The 18,792-nt window shown below is 36.0% G+C and overlaps 2 protein-coding genes across 2 annotated transcripts; both read left to right on the top strand.

The window, feature by feature from the left end:
• Positions 1 to 2,117: 2,117 nt before the first annotated feature.
• slc35g2a (solute carrier family 35 member G2a) lies at positions 2,118 to 6,180 on the top strand. The gene is made up of 2 exons (XM_052547664.1): positions 2,118 to 2,343; positions 3,767 to 6,180. Exon 2 carries the CDS (start codon positions 3,797 to 3,799, stop codon positions 5,039 to 5,041), a length of 1,245 nt encoding a protein of 414 aa, XP_052403624.1. The 5' UTR covers positions 2,118 to 2,343; positions 3,767 to 3,796; the 3' UTR covers positions 5,042 to 6,180.
• A 4,845-nt stretch (positions 6,181 to 11,025) lies between these two features.
• On the top strand, positions 11,026 to 18,239 carry nck1a (NCK adaptor protein 1a). Its single transcript, XM_052549722.1, has 3 exons — positions 11,026 to 11,133; positions 15,866 to 16,575; positions 17,417 to 18,239. The coding sequence occupies exons 1-3, from the start codon at positions 11,100 to 11,102 to the stop codon at positions 17,609 to 17,611; spliced, it is 939 nt and encodes a 312-aa protein (XP_052405682.1). The 5' UTR covers positions 11,026 to 11,099; the 3' UTR covers positions 17,612 to 18,239.
• Positions 18,240 to 18,792: the final 553 nt, after the last annotated feature.

Raw genomic sequence — 18,792 nt, 5'->3', positions numbered from 1 at the left:
GGCACCTATGAGCAGGTTCCAATATGCTTTAAAAGTTAAATTACTATAGAAAACCTGTTGAAAACTTTACTTTTTATGTGCTATCAAAAAAAGGAAATAATGGTTTTGTTTGTTTTTTAATTGACAGAGTAAAACACTGAGTTTAAAGAAAGGAATACGAAATAATATGTATTAGTGTTATCATTTAATACTGTGTCTTCAAAGGGCACTAAAGTGTGCTGCAGGGAAAACAGCATGTGGAATGAGTTTCATCCATCATTCTCCACAGCAGCACACTGGGGAAAAGAGCTCAGAGGTGTTTCTGGTTTATACACTCACTGAACTCTGACAACATCAGTAAAACAGACACTGACAGACAGAGCATTCAGATATCTCACATTAAATCAGTGTTCTTTATGCACTTTTAATTCATTAGAGGTAGAAGTCGACACTAAGGCAGAGCTGTCCTGGTTCACCCCCATAATCTGTGAAATCAATGGAACCGAACTCTAATGAGTAAAGTGCGTGTGTGATAGCTTCCTGTCTGACTCAAGGAAACCTCATTAACCCGGTGTGAGTGTGAGTCTCCATGAGTATAGTGTTGATAGCATGTAGAAAACTGCCCATCTGTTGTTTATTCAGGGAGTTTCACAGACAGCCTATTAAAAACATGAAAAATAAACACTTTAAGATAAATGGTTGGTCCTTTGAGCTGAACTGCATGTTCTGATGAACTCTCTGGTGTAGTTACTATGGAAACAGGGTCTTGCTATTTTCACACACCCTTGGTTATTATAAATATTAAAGACTATCTGTGAGTAATTACAAATGGATGAGCAAAACAAACTCACTCAAGACATGATAGACAAGATTCATTTTTTTTTTTTTTTCATTTTTTATACCTTCGTCAAAAAGACAAGCAGAAATCCAGCCAGCAAGACAAAGAGATTCTAGAAAAATGATGTTACACAGTGTGTCAGATAATCAGTCAGCATATGGGAGGTCAAAACATGCTGAGATCTCCCCTCATTATAGTAACAGAAGTCACAGGGGTCATATCATATCATGAAATATGAATAATGCAGTTCTTTGCTCCTGATCACATTTAAAGCATCTTTTAAATGTTTGAAAAGACAAGCGTGGTTCTCGTTTTCTAGACGGAACAAGTGCACTCAAAAAAGATTCTATCACCTTTCATGTACTTTCAAACTGTATGTAGGACATACTTTCTTCAGTGGATTTTTTTGTAAGTGAATATTATGAACTGTCAGTCGCAATTAATATTCTGTGAATCTGCTGTTGTCCATTTTCCATATGATCAAAGTAAATGGGGACTGAGGCTTCTCATCATGCATGCTACAGAATTTTTTGCTCTACAAATTTATGTAGCCCACACTCTTAAAAATAAAGGTACTTCACGACGCCATTGAAGTACTTTTTATGTCTAAAGGTTCTATAAAGAACCTTTCTGTAACATCTGATGGACCTTTCTGTTTCAAAAAAGGTTTGTGATGAGAGAAAGTTCTTCAGATTATAAAAAGGTAAGAAAGCGATAGTTCTTTAAAGAACCTTTGACTGAATGGTTCTTTGTGGAACCAAAAATGGTTTTCAGTGGCATCGCTGTGAAGAAACTTTTAAGCACCTTTATTTTTAAGTGTGTATATAGAAAGATTATGTTTCACACAAATTAATTATTTTTTATAAACAGCATTAAGCTATAGCCATATTATTGTTTTGTCATTAATAATACACTTGTAAAAACTCTTCTACAAAGAACATTCATTTAATGCTTGTTGCGTTTTTTAAGAAATCCACTTATATAATTGGCTCATGGCCTGTTTAACATGATATATATGAAGTATAAGAATGTATAAAGCCATAGTTTTCATCCTTATTGATAAATGAACTATTTAGACGAGCCAGTCATGCTGTACTCACCTTGCACTGAAAGAGCTTATGGAACTTTAATACAATATCTCTATTAATTAATTTCTCTTCATGTATAAATTATATTCACGCCATGAAGAGTGACGGAGTGATTCAAATGTTGTTAGGTGAACTTCTACTGCGTCAATGACACGCTCCTCCTGAACGATGACGCACGCGTAGAGCAAATGCTTCTCGTTATAGTGCATGCATGCAGCTCGACTGAGATCTCACAATCCAGAAACAACGTCCCTTCAGTTCAGCATCCTGCGGGGAAAGCCTCTGTGAGACCTGCTATTATTTATTTAGACAAATCCAGAAGCGTTTCCATACAGGAAGAAAGACATGGGAAGACTAAACATATTGGCTCACAATGACAGCTGGATTTGATAGATTCATTCGCGGATCTTCAGTGGCCAGAGGCGTCTGAGAGGACAGGTGAGACTTCTGCGTTTTTGTTGGTCATTGTGCAGGTGGTCTTAGATAGAGATATCCGAGTTAACTTCTAATAAATGGCCATATTGTTTCATATATATGCATATATAGATAGCCTTTTAAAGCTAAATGATCATGTATGTTAGACATTAATCACAGGAGGGGCGTGAGTACATTCAGTGCTGTAGTAGGCTAGTAGACAACAGCGTGCAGGTTCATTCATAAAATGAGTATCTGTGAAATCAGTTCATCTCTGCTAAATGTCACTCATATATGACAGCTTCATCCTCTGCTTTCTGCGTCAAGCAGGCGTCATTACTGACCATGTTCTCAAAATAGCTTGTAGGAGACAGCGGGGCTAGTTGCTTTTTTCCCTTAACATTTTTTTTTTAATTAATTGTATACATTTAAGACACAAGAAACAACTTGCTTCAGCCTGAAATTGATGAAAAATAGCCTCGTCCTTGAAGGGTATGTAATTAACAAAAATATCATAATTAAATATAATTATATATATGAACTAACTTTTCTGCTTTTTTTTCCTTAATGCTTTTATTCAGCAAAGACTTGATTCAGTTTAGTGTTGGCATCACAGGAATAAATTACATTTGAAAATATAAATTATTACAGACTTTATTTATTACATTATTTGAAAATGTAATAATATATCACTATATTACAGTTCTTATACCTGCATGTAAAATTAAAAAGCATTTGTGACCCTGGACCACAAACCCAGTCGCTGGGGTATATTTGTAGCAATAGCCAAAAAAAATAATAAAAATAAAATAAAAAACATTGTATGGGTCAAAATTATCGATTTTTCCTTTATGCCAATAATCATTAGTCAATTAAGTAAAAATCATGTTCCATGAATATATTTTGTAATTTTCCTATCATAAATACATCAAAACTTAATTTTTGATTAGTAATATGCATTGCTAAGAATATGCATTGCTTAATTTGGACAACTTGAACAAAGATTTTTTGCACCCTCAGATTCCAGATTTTCAAATAATATAATATAATATAATAAATAATATCCTAATAAACCATACATCAAAAAAATAAATAAATATATATATATATATAAAATTTATTCAGCTTTCATATGATTTATAGATCAGTTTCGAGAAACTGACCCTTATGGCTGGTTCAGTGGTCCATGGTCACATATAATATAAACAAATTAAATTTTTTGTAAAGAAAGAGTTTGCCTTAGGTTTTATGCTGTTATAAACTCAGAGTAATGGTCATCGATCCAGATCCAAAAATACTTCCAGAACACCAGGATGCTTATATGTCATAGCTTTTGCTTGAGAAGTCTCTCTCTGTAAAATTTCAATGTCATTTTAAAAGCATTGCTTGATTTCATTTTAAGATTGAAGTATTTCATTTGTGAACAATTCTTTCTCTTTACATTCAGGAGCTACTCGACAGCTGGTATTATAAGAAAATGGAGGATTCACCATCAAAGCATCTTCTTGGTTCCAAGAAGAGAGTCAAAATCCACCCGAACACAGTGACAGTCAAATACGCCACTCACTTTCCCCAGCCTGGAGACGAGGGCTATGATGACGCTCCATCTTTTGAAGACTTTGGCTCATTTGTCGAAGAGACCTCAGACAGGAAGCACCTCACTGACAGAAAGTCAGGCAGGACTTTCTTCGGTGCACTTGACAGTCGGTCCAAACTTCCTGGGGACCAAAAGGAGAAAGGGGTCGGAGGTCAGCTGCAGAGCTTCGGGGAGGCCTCTGTGTTCGCCTCACGCATGACATGGGCCGCTCTGTTCGGGGCGGCTCTGGCACACGGCTGTGTGGCTCTCATCACACGCCTGGCTGCTGACTCTAGGGTGCCGTCGCTGGAGCTTCTCTTTATCCGCTCCGTCATCCAAGTGTTGTCCATCGCTGTGGTGTTTTATTACAAGGAGCCTCCCTTCGGGCCTCAAGGCTACAGATTGCGTCTTTTCTTTTATGGCGTGTGCAATGTAATCTCAATCACATGTGCATATACCTCCTTTGCCATCGTCCCACCCAGCAATGGCACCATCATGTGGAGAGCCACCACGACGGTCTTCAGCGCCGTACTGGCGTTTTTACTCATCGATGAGCGACTGGGCATGACAGACGTGGTGACAGTTGTCAGTAGCGTCTTTGGCCTCTGCTTGGTCATGATTCCCAACATCGTAGGCGAGCACCGATCACTTGGTTTCTGGAAGGAGGCCTTTGGCTACACCATGACGGTGATGGCAGGCTTAATGGCGGCCCTGTCCATGATCATATACCGCGCCATCAAAGAGAGGGTGAGCATGTGGACTGCGCTCTTCACCTTTGGCTGGACTGGAACGGTGTGGGGGGTTTCCACCATGTTCATCCTGCAGGAGCCCATCATTCCACTGGACGGAGAGACGTGGGGGTATCTTATCGGCATCTGCGTCTGCTCCACTGTGGCATTCCTGGGGGTCTATTACGCCCTCAACAAGTTCCACCCCGCACTGGTCAGCACCGTTCAGCATATGGAGATTGTTGTGGCTATGCTTCTGCAGCTAATTGTGCTCCACATGGTGCCCTCGGTGTACGACATCATCGGGGGTCTCATCATCATCACCAGTGTTGTCGTGCTGACAGCTGTAAAGCTTTACTGGGTGGGCAAGAGCAAAAGACAGGAGTATGAAGAGATCCTTGACTCGCCAATAAAGTGAACAAAGTTATTGCTTTAGAAATTGTTTTATGAATGGTACCCACACTCTTAAAAACAAAGGATCACTGGCATCTGTGGTTCCATGAAGAACCTTTATCATCCATGGAACCTTTTAATTGCATTAAAGGTTCTTTAGATTTTTAAAATGTTCTTCACAGCAAGAAAAAAAAACAGTTCTTTTAAGAAAGGTTTTTTGGAGAACGAAACATGGTTCTTCTATGACATCTCTGCAAAAATCCCATTTAGAAACTTTATTTTTAAGAGTGTTATTGTGAATGTTTGAGAAAAAGATCTATGTAAAGGTTATGTAAAGTTTATTCATTGATGACGTGCCATTGTGAAGTTGTCACTGACTGTTGTATTATGTGAAGCTCAAAGAGGTAATTGTTACTTATCACACATTATGAAGTAATTATCCATGTTTAGCTGTGTCAAATCATGTTTCATTAGGCAGTACATCCAAATAAATGTCTTTGCAGATGAGCTTCAATGACAACATATGAATATTTGTAGAAATATGCACTATTTTCCAAATTGACATGGTCAAGTGTGCCCCCTGTTGGTATTTAGTGACTATTTAGCCCTGAGAAGCTGTTGGAGCAAGCGTTGTGGCACAGCCTGATTATCCTGAGTGAATCAAATCTGTTTTGGCAACAGTGCTTCAGGCTGGTGTCTTACAGAGCTTTTCTGTTGGTTATATGATTTCATGATTTCCAGTTTATTGAGAAATATTGAGGGCTGTTGGAGTCATATTCACTCCAGAGTTTTACTTGGAAATGAAAGATTTAACAATTGTACTGAAATAATATATTTTGGCAAGGTATTCTAATATTTGAGGTTTTATAGCCAGTGCAGAAAATTCTAATTATTTGACAAAGTATGTAACATTGCATTGTGGCATTGTGTCCGGGTTGAAAACATTCATTTTATGGGAATAGAAAAAAACGCCAATGCATGATACATGCAAACATGGGATTGTTCATATAATATAAGTCACATTTTTTTTCCAGAAACAGGAATGAAGTGACTTCACTTAAGTCTTAGAATGTCCATGTGGTGTCTTTAAAAAAACAACAAATGTGTACTGTTTCAAACTGAAATATTTTCAAAGATTTGTTTTCTCTTTAATAAAAGCATGTATTCATTTGACTGTGCATTTTTATGAGAATTTAACACTTTTTGTTAAGCTAAAAGAAAACAAATTATTCAAGCACAATAGTTTGTCCTTGTTTTGAAAGTTTAGGACTTTTCCACAGTGTCTGCAAGGGATGAACCAAATAGTTAGGTTAAAATGTTATAATAATGTTAATTTTATAATAATATATATATATATATATACATATATATATATATATATATATATATATATATATATATATATACATATATATATATATATATATATATATATATATATATATATATATATATGTATATATATATATATATATATATATATATATATATATATATATATATATATATGTATATATATATATATATATATATATATATATATATATATATATATATATATATATATATATATATATAAATTAAAATATTCAAAAAAAGATTACCAATAAGCTACACTAGTGGCAGTTCAAAGTATATAAAAAATCTTATACATTTCATTTTACATCTGAAATGTATGACTTATCTCGGCGTGAATCCATTTTATTATAAAAAAATAAAAACTCGTTCATGTCAGCATATAGAAATTTGTAGGCTTAGTTCTAATCAATTATGAGTTAAAAAATTATAATTCCAATATAGTGAACAAAGTCATTATCATGAGATATAAAACAAAATTATGACATAGAGTCAAAATTATCAATTAATGAAACGTTATTGTATTAGACTAATTAAAATTACTGAGAGAAAATAAAGTGGAAGCGATATTCATTTATGAGATCAAAAGTAAATATTAAAACACAATTATAAAAAGACATGTCATAATCAGTACTTTTTAGCTCATAATATTAACTTTTTATGTAAACATTTTCGACTTTTTATATAATAATTACCACTTTTTATGTTATACTGTAATTATTACAAAAGCATGGACTTTTTCTTTTGTGGTAAAAAAAAGTGTTTCAAAATATGATATCATCAGCTCGAGCCTGAATTCATCGTAAACATCATTTGCAAGCATTTATTGCCTCTCTTGAGAAATAAACAAGTCTGGATCAAGGACCTGTGACAGTCAGTGTTTTTTGCGCTGCTTCAAAGAATGGCAGTCTGTGCTGGAGTTCAGCTCTCTGACTGTAGAGAAGCCATTGCTCAGAGGCCTCATAAGTTGCAGATGTGGTCTCTTTTTTTTTCTTTGGTGGACTTCTTCTCACAATATCACTCACAGATGGACCTTGAAGTTGCCTGATTCAAAAAATACACATCGCTTGAAAACATTTGATCATCAGAAAAATAGCAACATTCTTAAAGGGTCCTCTGAGGTGTTTGAACGTATAGCACAAGAATGATCATTAGCAATGCATGTACTATCTCACACTGTTCAACAAAAATAATTATATAAAATAAAATAATAAAATAAAAAAAGTAGCTTTGGAAGACAGATATTTATTTTATTTTATTTTATTTTATCAAGGTATGCCAGATGCTTTGTGGGTCTCCTGAAAAAGAATCAGATAATGCAATTTTATGATCCACAGAGAACTGAAGGGGGAACTGAAACAGGATGTGTAAGCCTGAAGTGAGAGGGGTTTTCTGTGAAGTGTCATAAAAAGCAGCATTGCCTTTATAGCTTTGGATATACCCAAGTTCTCATGTTTCTCATTTTGGTCTGTTTTGTCCCGTAAACCCATGTCTCTGTGGATGTCAGCCACTCTCTTCCCGTCCCCACTGTGTGAGACATGTTTAACACTGCTTCTCAAAGCAGAAGTTCAGTGTTGTGAGGAAGGAGGCCTTAGTGTTTGAGTCAGAGCACACATGGTTTAGTTTATACTTGGCCTACCACATCGATCGGATGTTCCAGGGGTTTTTTTTCTTCTTTTTTTCTAGTAGTTTGTAATTTAGAAACTTTACACTCTTAAGATTACTCTGCTTCATCAGTGACAGTGCAGTGGTCCAGCAGTTAAGTGGTGGAGCCTAAAGATATATATCAGACTGTACAGCAGAACTGACTTCATGCACATAATTCATAAATTATGTTCATTTATCATTTCTACACAAATTCCTTCTCATTTCATAAATTCTTTCTGGACAGCTGATAACAGATTGACACTGGAAAGTGTTTTCTTATTTATTTATTTTTTACACTGGTCTATTGCTTATTGCTATATCAGCATTATCATTCTGGTCTGGCAGATCAGTTCTTGGCTAGAATAAGATACAGACTGGACCAGACTTGCATATGCTGATCATCGAAAGTCTGGTTATGTAAGACTAGTTTGCAATTAGGGCTAGATTTATGGTTAAGTTTATGGTTTAAATAGGATCAGGATCAAACATAAAGGTCATGCTTCCTGCGACTTAGCCTGTGTTTTTGGAAATGCAAATGGTAATGCAAATGTCTCTGAATATATATATATATATATATATATATATATATATATATATATATATATATATATATATACACACATATATAGAAACAAATTTCTTGGAATGCTTGGCGGTTTATTTGTTATTCCATTATTTATTTGCCTGAAATCCACCCAAGCCCAGCATGTTGGCCCTTGTTTCCAGTGCAAGGTAGCTGCAGGCGTTTCCTGTAGTAAACAGCTGCCATGCATTTGTAGGTTCTGGATAGGCCACAAACGCTGAAGTCTTTGTGCTTTTATTTGGGGCTCTATTATTCTTCCTTTCAAGCAGCTACATGAAAATAAAGTGTAAGTGAAGCTGATTTTCAGGTGCTGTGATTGTTCAAGGTGTCTCATTGTTGAATAATCAGACCTGACAGGTGAAGTGAATGCTGTCAAAATTAAGAGACACTAAACATAATTATGAGATAAAAGTCAAAATGATAAGAAACTAAACCAATAATAGATAATTTAAAAAAAACTAAATTATGACAAACAGAATCAGATAAAGTCATGATTTTGAGATTAACATTTTAAATTATGAGATACTAAATCATAGTTATGTAATAAAAAGTCAAAATTGACATACTAAGAAAATTATCAGAGAACTGATAAATGATAAAAAACCAGAAGTATGAGATACTCAATTCTAATTATGAAGTAACACAAAATTATGAGATACTAATCAATTATGAGTTAACAAATCATAATTGTGACATAAAAAAATCATAATTCCAATATAGTGAACATAGTCATTATCATGAGATATAAAACAAAATTATGACATAGAGTCAAAATTATCAATTAATGAAACGTTATTGTATTAGACCAATTAAAATTACTGAGAGAAAATAAAGTGGAAGCGATATTCATCAAAAGTAAATATTAAAACATAATTATAAAAAGACATGTCATAATCAGTACTTTTTAGCTCTTAACATTAACTTTTTATGTAAACATTTTCGACTTTTTATATAATAATTACCACTTTTTATGTTATACTTTAATTATTACAAAAGCATGTACTTTTTTTTTTGTGGTAAAAAAAAAGAAAGGGTTTCAAAAGGGATTTAGAGATCTTAATCAGAGTTATCTTGCCTCTTTCTCTCTTCCTTTTTCATATATAGCATGAATGCCTTGCCTCTCCCTCTTCTCAGTCTTTGAACATTCTCACAGCTCTCAGGAAGCAATTCGGCTCCCTTTAACTGTGACCTCATTCCTTTAAATTACAGCTCTGTCCACTGGACCAGGTGCTCCAGAGGTGCATTTGACAGCCTCTCTTTCACAATAGCTCTGCAGGTTTGTAAAAAGATGACAGCTGGGAGAGCTGGGAGAACTTGCTCATGTTCAGTGTAGTTTGCTCACATTACACACAATATTGATCCACTGGGGGACCAACTATTAAATGACCCATGAAATGCCACATTTGATCAATAAAACTGCAGTACACTACATTCTATAGTCCTATAGATTCACTCTCTAATTTCTAGATCAGTGGTACTCATCTGGTTTTGCGTCATGACCCAGACACAACATTAGACCCAACACAATATCACAACTGTTCATTACATAAAATATCAATACAATGTAATAATATTATCATAAGCTGCATAGCTTCATTATAACAAATTCTTAACATGACATAAGTTGAATAGGAAAATGTGAAACTTTGTAAACAGGGAGCTGAATGTTGTTCAAATTCAGGGTTTCGCTGAGACTAGCAGTTCCTCTCAAGGCTTCTTCCTAATCTGTTCAATTTGGATGGATTTTTTTTCTTTTTCTAGTTTCTGTAAGGCTGTTTTGGAATAAAGTGTATTGTTAAAAGTGTTTATTTAACAGTCATTCACGGTTCTCAAATCTGAATGGTTGAGCATCATTACAAATATGCTGATTTAGGACTTCAACTTACATTGTGACCTATTTTTAGGGCCACCAGCTGAGAAGCCCACATTTACCTTTAATATTTATCATTATGAAATATAAGTCCTATAACTCTAACTGCTCCTGCATCTGAACTACCAGCGACACCAAGTTCATTACCTTGACATTCATGTACTGACAGAAAACTATACCTTGAATGCAGAAGTCAATATAAAAATATAGAATATACATTAATGTTCATTGCATTTTTACTGTTTACACACACTTTTATCCAAAGAGCCTTAATTCATCAAAAAGTCAACATTAATATGTTGAATAGAAAGCTAGACTAGAGGTGAAATGCAAAGAAAATAAACTAGAATATGGCTCACCAGAGCATGCACTCTGTCTGTTAACTTCTAATAGTGATATACATAGTTGGCTTGAGTTTCCACAGAAGACCCTGTAGATGATTGAGTCTATAGAAAGAACCCCTTGGCTGCCATTGGCTGAGGACAGTCATGTGTGTGGGGTGGAGAGTTGCTCTGTCAATAACTCTGGACTTTCAGGAAGTTCTCATGGAATAACTGCTGCTCTGTTACAGAGAGAGAAAGAGAGAGTGGTAGTGTGTTAGAGAGGGGGCTGCTCGCAGAGCTGGGAATGGATATGGCCAACCTTTTCAAACACTTCTTTCGTGAGTACATGTTTATCATCTTTTCCACTGACAGATTCAAATAACACGTTTGCTTACAACAGTTGTTGCCTTTACTCTGTGTTCATGTACTTCTGACATACTAACTTAAATCTCTGAAGAAAGAGTTAAGTTATTCTTGTGTTGTGAGCCCATTGTAATGGCTGCTGGGGTTATTTTGCCATCTACAATCAGCTGAAAGTGGGCAGAATAAAGACTCTATGTGCACAATTCCTGTCTTTTTCAGTTTGGTATTATTCAGTATATGTTATATAAAAAGAGTTATTAAGAGTTTAAGTGCATAATGATATGTTTTTGGTGACTTATGTCGTAAACCTGGATGAGTCTCCTATAATCTAATACGCAAACCACGAGTCCAGTGACATACATTTTACAGGGCACTTAGGCAAGGTACTTAAAATACTTTCTTTTTTCTATAAAACTGGCCATAAGGGAGGGAGGAAATAGCTCCAAGCCCTTTAGGGTAGCTTGGACACTCTTAAAAAACAAAAATCAAAGCAGAAACCCATACAGGCCCCCTTCAACGTCCTCCTCTACTGTCAACTGGAGCTGCTCTGTGAAGGCGGCCGGAAGCTCTCTAACTCAACGCAGATTTCTAGCGGAGGAAAACAGAAGGATGTGAGGCAATGAATAATTGAGGCCTTTGACTCAGGGGTTTCTTTCTCTCTCATTACGCTCTTCTTCTTCCCTATTTGTACGCATGCAGCATTTCAAAGTGTTTTATTCCCCATATTACAGTGGACAAGACAGTGGGGTGTCGTGACTTGGCAGAGTGAAGCAGCGGATCTTGGAGGACAAAAGAACAGTAGCAACGGGACAGAACCCTTCAACAAATGAGACTCCTTATTTGAGTTCGCCGGTTTTGTTTGCTCACTTTTGAATAGCCAAACTTGAAAATTCAAGAGAAGAGGGGAAAAATTTTGCTGGCTTGCTCCGATGGCTTCCTGCCAACTCTCCATGTCTGCCTTTCTTTCTCTCTCTGTGCATTAGTATGCCGTGGAAGTTCAGAGAGGCTATTGTATACCAAACGGAGGCGTGACAGATTCCAGCACAAAGGCAAAAAAATGTCTCAAGTTTTTATTTGTGTCTTTTTACATTCGAAAGCACGCTGCAGAAAATTAGCCCCAAAAACAAATATTGTTGGTTGAAATGAGACACAAATTTAAAAAAAGGAAAGAGCAGCGGTGAGGTCAAAAGTGAATAGAAACACATGCTGAGGTTTATTAGGGTTTGTATTCATGTGGCTGTGTGTGTTGCGTCACTCGGAGAATTAACGGCGCTACCTTTGCTGACAGTTCTTGGACGCTACATCTGTTTGTGAAGAGGCTATTTGTCTTATGATGTCATTGGTGGAGTGAGCTCAGCCCGAACTGAAATAAAGGCGGGGTGATTTGGCTGCGTTCGCTCGGTTCCTGTCGTGGATATGAAAATGCAGCTTGCCACGGGTCACATTACATTGATAATCACACTCAGCTTTTTCAAAACCCGGGCTGAGCGAGAGATCTCATTCAATACTGAGGGCAGATGGCAACAAAATTAGGCCGATTCAAAATTTTTGAGATATGTTTCTTTGAAAAAATATCAAAATTGGAAAAAAGCCACATGCAAACTTGGTAAGGCGTATGCAAACTTGGTTAGAAACCTTATTCCTTGCATCTCTGGTCAGCTTTTGAGCTGAAGTACATTCCAAGACTTGATGACCATCCCAATGCAGTCCCCGTCCTCTTTCCGTAAAGAACTTTGTGTTGCCAAGGTTTTTACTTTAGGATGTATTGTGCCTTATCTCTGCTTTTGAATGTTTTCCCGCATGTGGAAAACTGGGAAATTGACTGGAAAGCTGAGCTGCCATTATTCTGGCTGTCAGAGGAAATGAAACAAAAGCAGACAGGACACAGTGCCTCGAGCTTCGTCCTTGAGTCACGTCATGAAGACAGTTAAGATCTGTGTGGATCCTGCTTTCAGGACCGTTGCCTGGAGTTTCCATTCAAATAAAAATTTTGACTTCATTGGCTTTTCCACACGTCCTCATGATGGTTTTACCTCTCGGATTGGTTGCGTCACAGATGACCATGATAGTGATTTATCACTGACAACTTGTTTCCCTCCAGTTTTATGCTTGTGACTTTTATGTTTCCATGGTCTCTTGGAGCACATTGGCTTGTGTGGATGAGTTTGGAAAGTATAATTTTAATGGAGCAGATGAGCTCTGGAATTCCACACGTATGAATGAGTTAACTGGACGACGAGGCTCTTATACATTTCAACACTTTGTCCCACTTTTTGGTGTTTATTTTACAGGAAGCTTCTCTATCACTCTTCTGCTTTTTCTTCCTGTTGATGTTCACAGATGGGCAAAAATTAGATTTCCTTTTCATTTGGATAGGGCGTTTCCTTTTTTTAACATTTCTTGGAAATTCTTATGACTTTACTCTGTTTTATAGACAGTATAAACAACTCTGTTTGAAGGCAGTGATGAATAAGTTGATGAAAAAGGGTTTAGATGCGGTATACCAATAAAGCACTGTGTTATTTACATACACCAACAATACATCAGCAGAAAGAATATTCAAAAGTTTGTAATCACTGTAAGAATTTTTAATAAAAAGTAAAAAAAAAGGAGGGGGTGGGTGCCTACTTTACATGTACAAGCAGTTTATGTCTTTTCAACTATTCAACAAGTTATGACAATATTAAAAGTAATATTTAACAAATAATAATCATGCATCTGTTAACCAAAATGCTATTGATTTAACTGGCCATTTTTTTCACTGTTTGAGTATTATATTTTATAAATTCTTTACATAAATGTCAAAGTTCAGTTTAATTTTTTAAACATAAAATATAATTTAAAATGTATACATGTATAAATTCCTGTATAATGTATAAATGTATTAATTCTATTTTAATTGTGAAAATGATGGCAACACTTAAGTATAGGGACAAATTCTCACTATTAATAGTTGCTAATTATCGTGCATACTAGCATATTGACATATTCTGTACATGATCTGATTTTACATTCTAATCCTACCCAATACCTAAATTTACCAATTACATTACCAACTATTAATAAGCATCACATTTGGAGTTTATTGAGGCAAAACTCATAGTTAATGGTTTATTAACAGTAAGAATTGGACCTTATAAAATAAAGTGCGACCAAAATGATCAAATAGAATTTAAAATGCATACATATTAAATATTAATTTTAAAATACCTAAAAAGTAATATTTTATTATTCTGGTCTGGCACCTTTCTCAAGATTAGCAAAGTTGAAAATGATTGTGCTACGATTAAGTGTGTAAAACATAATTTATTTAGTTGCTTAAGTATTATGTGCACTCACATTTCTGAAAAATAATTCAACATAGGCCAAAAAGAAACGTTTTTGAAGAAACTCATCAGCCTATTGTTCTTCTGAAGACTTTTCCGTGACCTGCTCTCTTGAAAGAACAGAACAAACTGGATCTAACCAGCACAGAGAGAAGTGGACGGCCCTGCTGCACAACAACAAAATGAGGAGTACATCAGGGTCTCTAGTTTGAAAACAGCCCCCTCACTGGTGCGCAGCTGGCTGCTTTGTTGAAAACGACATGTCAAATATCAGTTTCATCAGCAGCAGTGAGGAGAAGACTCTGGGAAGCTGCTGGCCTTTAGGCAGAGTTTCACAAATAAAGTTTAATCTAAAACTTAAATAAGCAAACAAGAAGCTGTCCTGTTGTGGAAACTGTTCGATAATGAGGCCAGTGAGAAATGCCCTTAAAGCCTATGACACCTGTGGGAAGTGCTGCAGAAAGCATGAGATGAAACTTCACCTGAATTTGTTCATTTAATTTGATGCGTCCTTGCCGAACAAATTTTTTCACATTTTTGAATGGGAGTGTACATATTTTTAGAGTACATACAGTATGTATGCAGAGACATTTATGTTGAGGTTTGATAGATACCTAATAGTTGCAAATTATTATAAAACAGCTTCTTCATCTTTACATCTTCATTTTGATCCACTATATTCCTAAAGTAGAATGAGATGTTGACAGGAATGGGTGTATGTTTTATCGTTTGTGTAGACACAGACTCATCCAGTGGATTCAGGCCCAGAAATTATTGTTTTCAACTGATCAGAAATGGTGTTTCATCACCAAATCACTCAATTGGAATTTCAGGGTGTGTTTTTCCTGACTTGATTTAGTAGTCATGTAAAACAATTTATGCAAGAAAGTAAACCCGTCAAACATGGATGGCATGTCAATTTGTCAGTGTTTACTGGAAAGTCTTGAAGACACAGGATGATAGTTGGTCTAAATGATTTGCAGATTTGAGGTCTGTAGCACATAAATGATTAGGGGTTTGGCTGTCTGTCAGCTGGTCTGTGTTTGTGTAACCGAAGCACTGTTATTGAAGCAGTTTACCAAAAGTGAGAGAAAAAGTAAGGATTCTATATATTTGGATGATTTTTCTTTTTTCTTTCAGGAGCTTCGGGATCATTTTCAATGGAAAATATGTCAGGATTTGTCTTGTTTGGAGATTAATTGTGGTATCATATGAATATAAAAGTGTAACAATGACAATTTCACATTATAAAGATAAATTATGTTTGTAATGGTAAAGTAAGAATATGCTAGCTTGTGAGTATTAGTGTTTCTTAATTGCACATTTGCTCTATTAGAAAAATCATTGTCCAAATGCTTATATTACATAACACTTTTTGCAGGGATCGGGAAGGTGAAGCAGAAAAGCTGTATGCGAGATTTGCCCTCCAGCGCAGAGAAATACGACTGCGATGAGCGACTGTATGACCTCAATCTGCCTGCACTGGTGAAGTTTAACTACACCGCAGAGCGGGACGATGAACTGTCTTTGGTGAAGGGCACAAGGGTCCTCGTCATGGAGAAGTGCAGCGACGGTTGGTGGCGAGGAACCTATAATGGTCATTCTGGATGGTTTCCCTCCAATTATGTCACAGAGGATTTGAGTGGGACAATGAGGGCCGACTCCATGAGTTCTCTTACAGATAAACTGGCCTCTGTGGGGCACAATAACAACGGATCTCAGGTTCTGCACACTGTACAGGCACTTTATCATTTTAGCTCCGGCAATGCTGAGGAGCTGAATTTCGACAAGGATGAACTTATGGATGTGTTGGAGAAACCTGAGAACGATCCTGAATGGTGGAAGTGTAGAAAGGAAAATAGGCAAGTGGGTTTAGTGCCCAAGAACTATGTTACAGTTGTGCAGAAAACACACAGAGAACTGGGGATTTCAGGACCACCTACTACAAACTATGACATCAAGCCTTCTGTGGACGGGATGTTTGGGGGAAAACCATGGTACTATGGCAAACTGACACGACATCAGGCTGAGATGGTGTTGAACCAGAGGGGAGTGGATGGTGACTTCCTCATCAGAGATAGCGAGTCTACGGTAATTCAATTTAATTGAAACTAATGAAACACCTTTAAGACTTCCAAAATGTAGATGAGTTTGTTTGTTCATCAGATTTGTGTAAGCATTACATCACATTTTCACCAATAGATTGTCTGTGAATGGGTGCCGTCAGAATAAGTCCAAAAATCTGCTAAAAGCATCATAATAATCCACAACCTAACCCCAGTCTTATCATTTAACGTCTAGTGAAAAGCTGCATGTTTATAACAGACAAAATATCTAAAATTAGTCCTCTGTCCATAATATTTCTTTTAATAATATTTATTTGCTTTCTCCTGTTAATAATTATCTCGTCTGAATAAGGAGAGGAATATGCACAGATCAAGCACCATTTACAAGAGAAAATAGTGCTGTTCTAAACAAATAAGTTTTGATTTTGATGCACGAGGATAAAAGGGTATGGAATTTTTCACCGAAGGAAGCATTCTTAGGGATTATGCACTTTTTTTTTTTTTTTACAGAAATAACATTTTAAAGTTAAAACACATTAATGATGGATTTATTCATTACAAACGTGCAACTTTTCACTTCAAGAGATGCTGTTTGTACTCTCGATTCTGACGGCACCCATTCACAGAGGATCCATTGAGCAAGCGATGTAATGTCAAATGTCTCTAAATCTTTCCCAATGAAGAACCAAACTCATCTACATCTTGGATGGCCTGAGGGTGAATAATTTTCAGTAAACTTTCATTTCTGAGTAAACTATCCCTTTAAGTATTAAGTATTTAAGTACTATTCCTAACTGTGCAGAAAGTCACAAACATTTTCATTTGTGCTATTTGGTGAACACAACTTTTCATTTTTTACTTTCCAGCCAAATGACTTCTCTATCTCTCTGAAGGCGGTGTACAAGAACAAGCATTTCAAGGTGCAGCTAAAAGATGGCCTCTACTGCATTGGTCAGCGCAAGTTCGGCTCAATAGAGGATTTGGTGGACCATTACAAAAAGGCTCCCATATTTACCAGTGAACGTGGAGATAAACTGTACCTGATTAAAGCATTAATCTGAGCCTATTAAGAGCTACAGACTCTGCAACATTTAACCCTATCTGCAACAACCTGAAACTAAGTTGACTGTGCATTGGGATAGTGTGAAAACTCCTTTGATTAAATGTTTAAATATAAATGATAGTGTTTTTACAATTACATACAGTGCTTCAGCGTTGCTCCAATTTAGGATATTCAGCAAAATGCAAACTCTAGTATATATCAGGATGATAAGCTATTTTCTCTAATTGTACAGCTGTTCCAGTACAGCAGTCCAAAACTCACTTTCTTACTAGCCCTTTGCATGTACTTTATGTTCATACTGTAGGCTTATTCTGATTATTCAGTTTTGAAGTGGTAAAAGTGTTAAGAATGCATCATTCTAAATGAAATATCACCACAGTTTTGACCTTTCATGACTTTTCTTGCTATGTTGTTATTTTGTAAGTGCCAAACCGTTACTTATATTTTAGGGAGACTATACTGTCAGAGCTGAAACTTTGTTAATTTTCTTGCTTAACTGCTAATTTCCAATTGTAACAACTTATATACTGTGAATGTTATTTCCTTCCACTATGAACTTAGTTTTCTTTTACTTTAACATTTCTTGATAAATGTAACTTTTAATAATAAATGAAGTATTATACATACTAGTTTGTCTTTTTATTAAATGTGTTTACTGTAGAGATACTCTGTATCACACATTTTTAATGAATATATATCTATAAGATATAATCACAAAACATCTAAAGAAAAAGTTTTATTGTTTCTGGCTGCCTCGTTAATTTTTATTTAAAAAAGTGACGTGACATTCAGCCAAGTATGGTGACCCATACTCAGACTTCATGCTCTGCATTTAACCCATCCAAAGTGTACACACACAGAGCAGTAAACACACACACACACACACACACACACAGAGCAGTGAACACACACACACACACACACACAGAGCAGTGGGCAGCCATTTTTACTGCAGCACCCGGGGAGCAGTTGGGGGTTTGATGGGGGTAAGTCATGGTATTACTGGCCCGAGATTCGAACCCACAACCCTAGGTTTAGGAGTCAAACTCTCTAGCCACTAGGCCACGACTTCCCCCAAGTCAAGATATAAGAGGAATTGAATGGTAGAAAGAAAGAAAATGAAGTACAATTAAAACTATTTAATTCAAGCATTTAATAAGATCTGTAGCCCACTTCCAA

This window comes from Carassius gibelio, chromosome B2 (assembly GCF_023724105.1).
Source record: "Carassius gibelio isolate Cgi1373 ecotype wild population from Czech Republic chromosome B2, carGib1.2-hapl.c, whole genome shotgun sequence".
Classification (NCBI taxonomy): domain Eukaryota; kingdom Metazoa; phylum Chordata; class Actinopteri; order Cypriniformes; family Cyprinidae; genus Carassius; species Carassius gibelio.
Note: the sequence above shows the minus strand (reverse complement) of the source record. Positions and strands in the feature narration are given on the sequence as shown.

Bases quoted from the DNA above. Each gene is read 5' to 3' on its own strand.
- nck1a (XM_052549722.1), top strand. From the start codon at position 11,100: ATGGATATGGCCAACCTTTTCAAACACTTCTTTC. The intron at 11,134-15,865 runs GTGAGTACATGT...CACTTTTTGCAG, and splicing joins CCTTTTCAAACACTTCTTTC to GGATCGGGAAGGTGAAGCAG. The intron at 16,576-17,416 runs GTAATTCAATTT...TTTACTTTCCAG, and splicing joins TCAGAGATAGCGAGTCTACG to CCAAATGACTTCTCTATCTC.
- slc35g2a (XM_052547664.1), top strand. From the start codon at position 3,797: ATGGAGGATTCACCATCAAAGCATCTTCTTGGTTCCAAGAAGAGAGTC.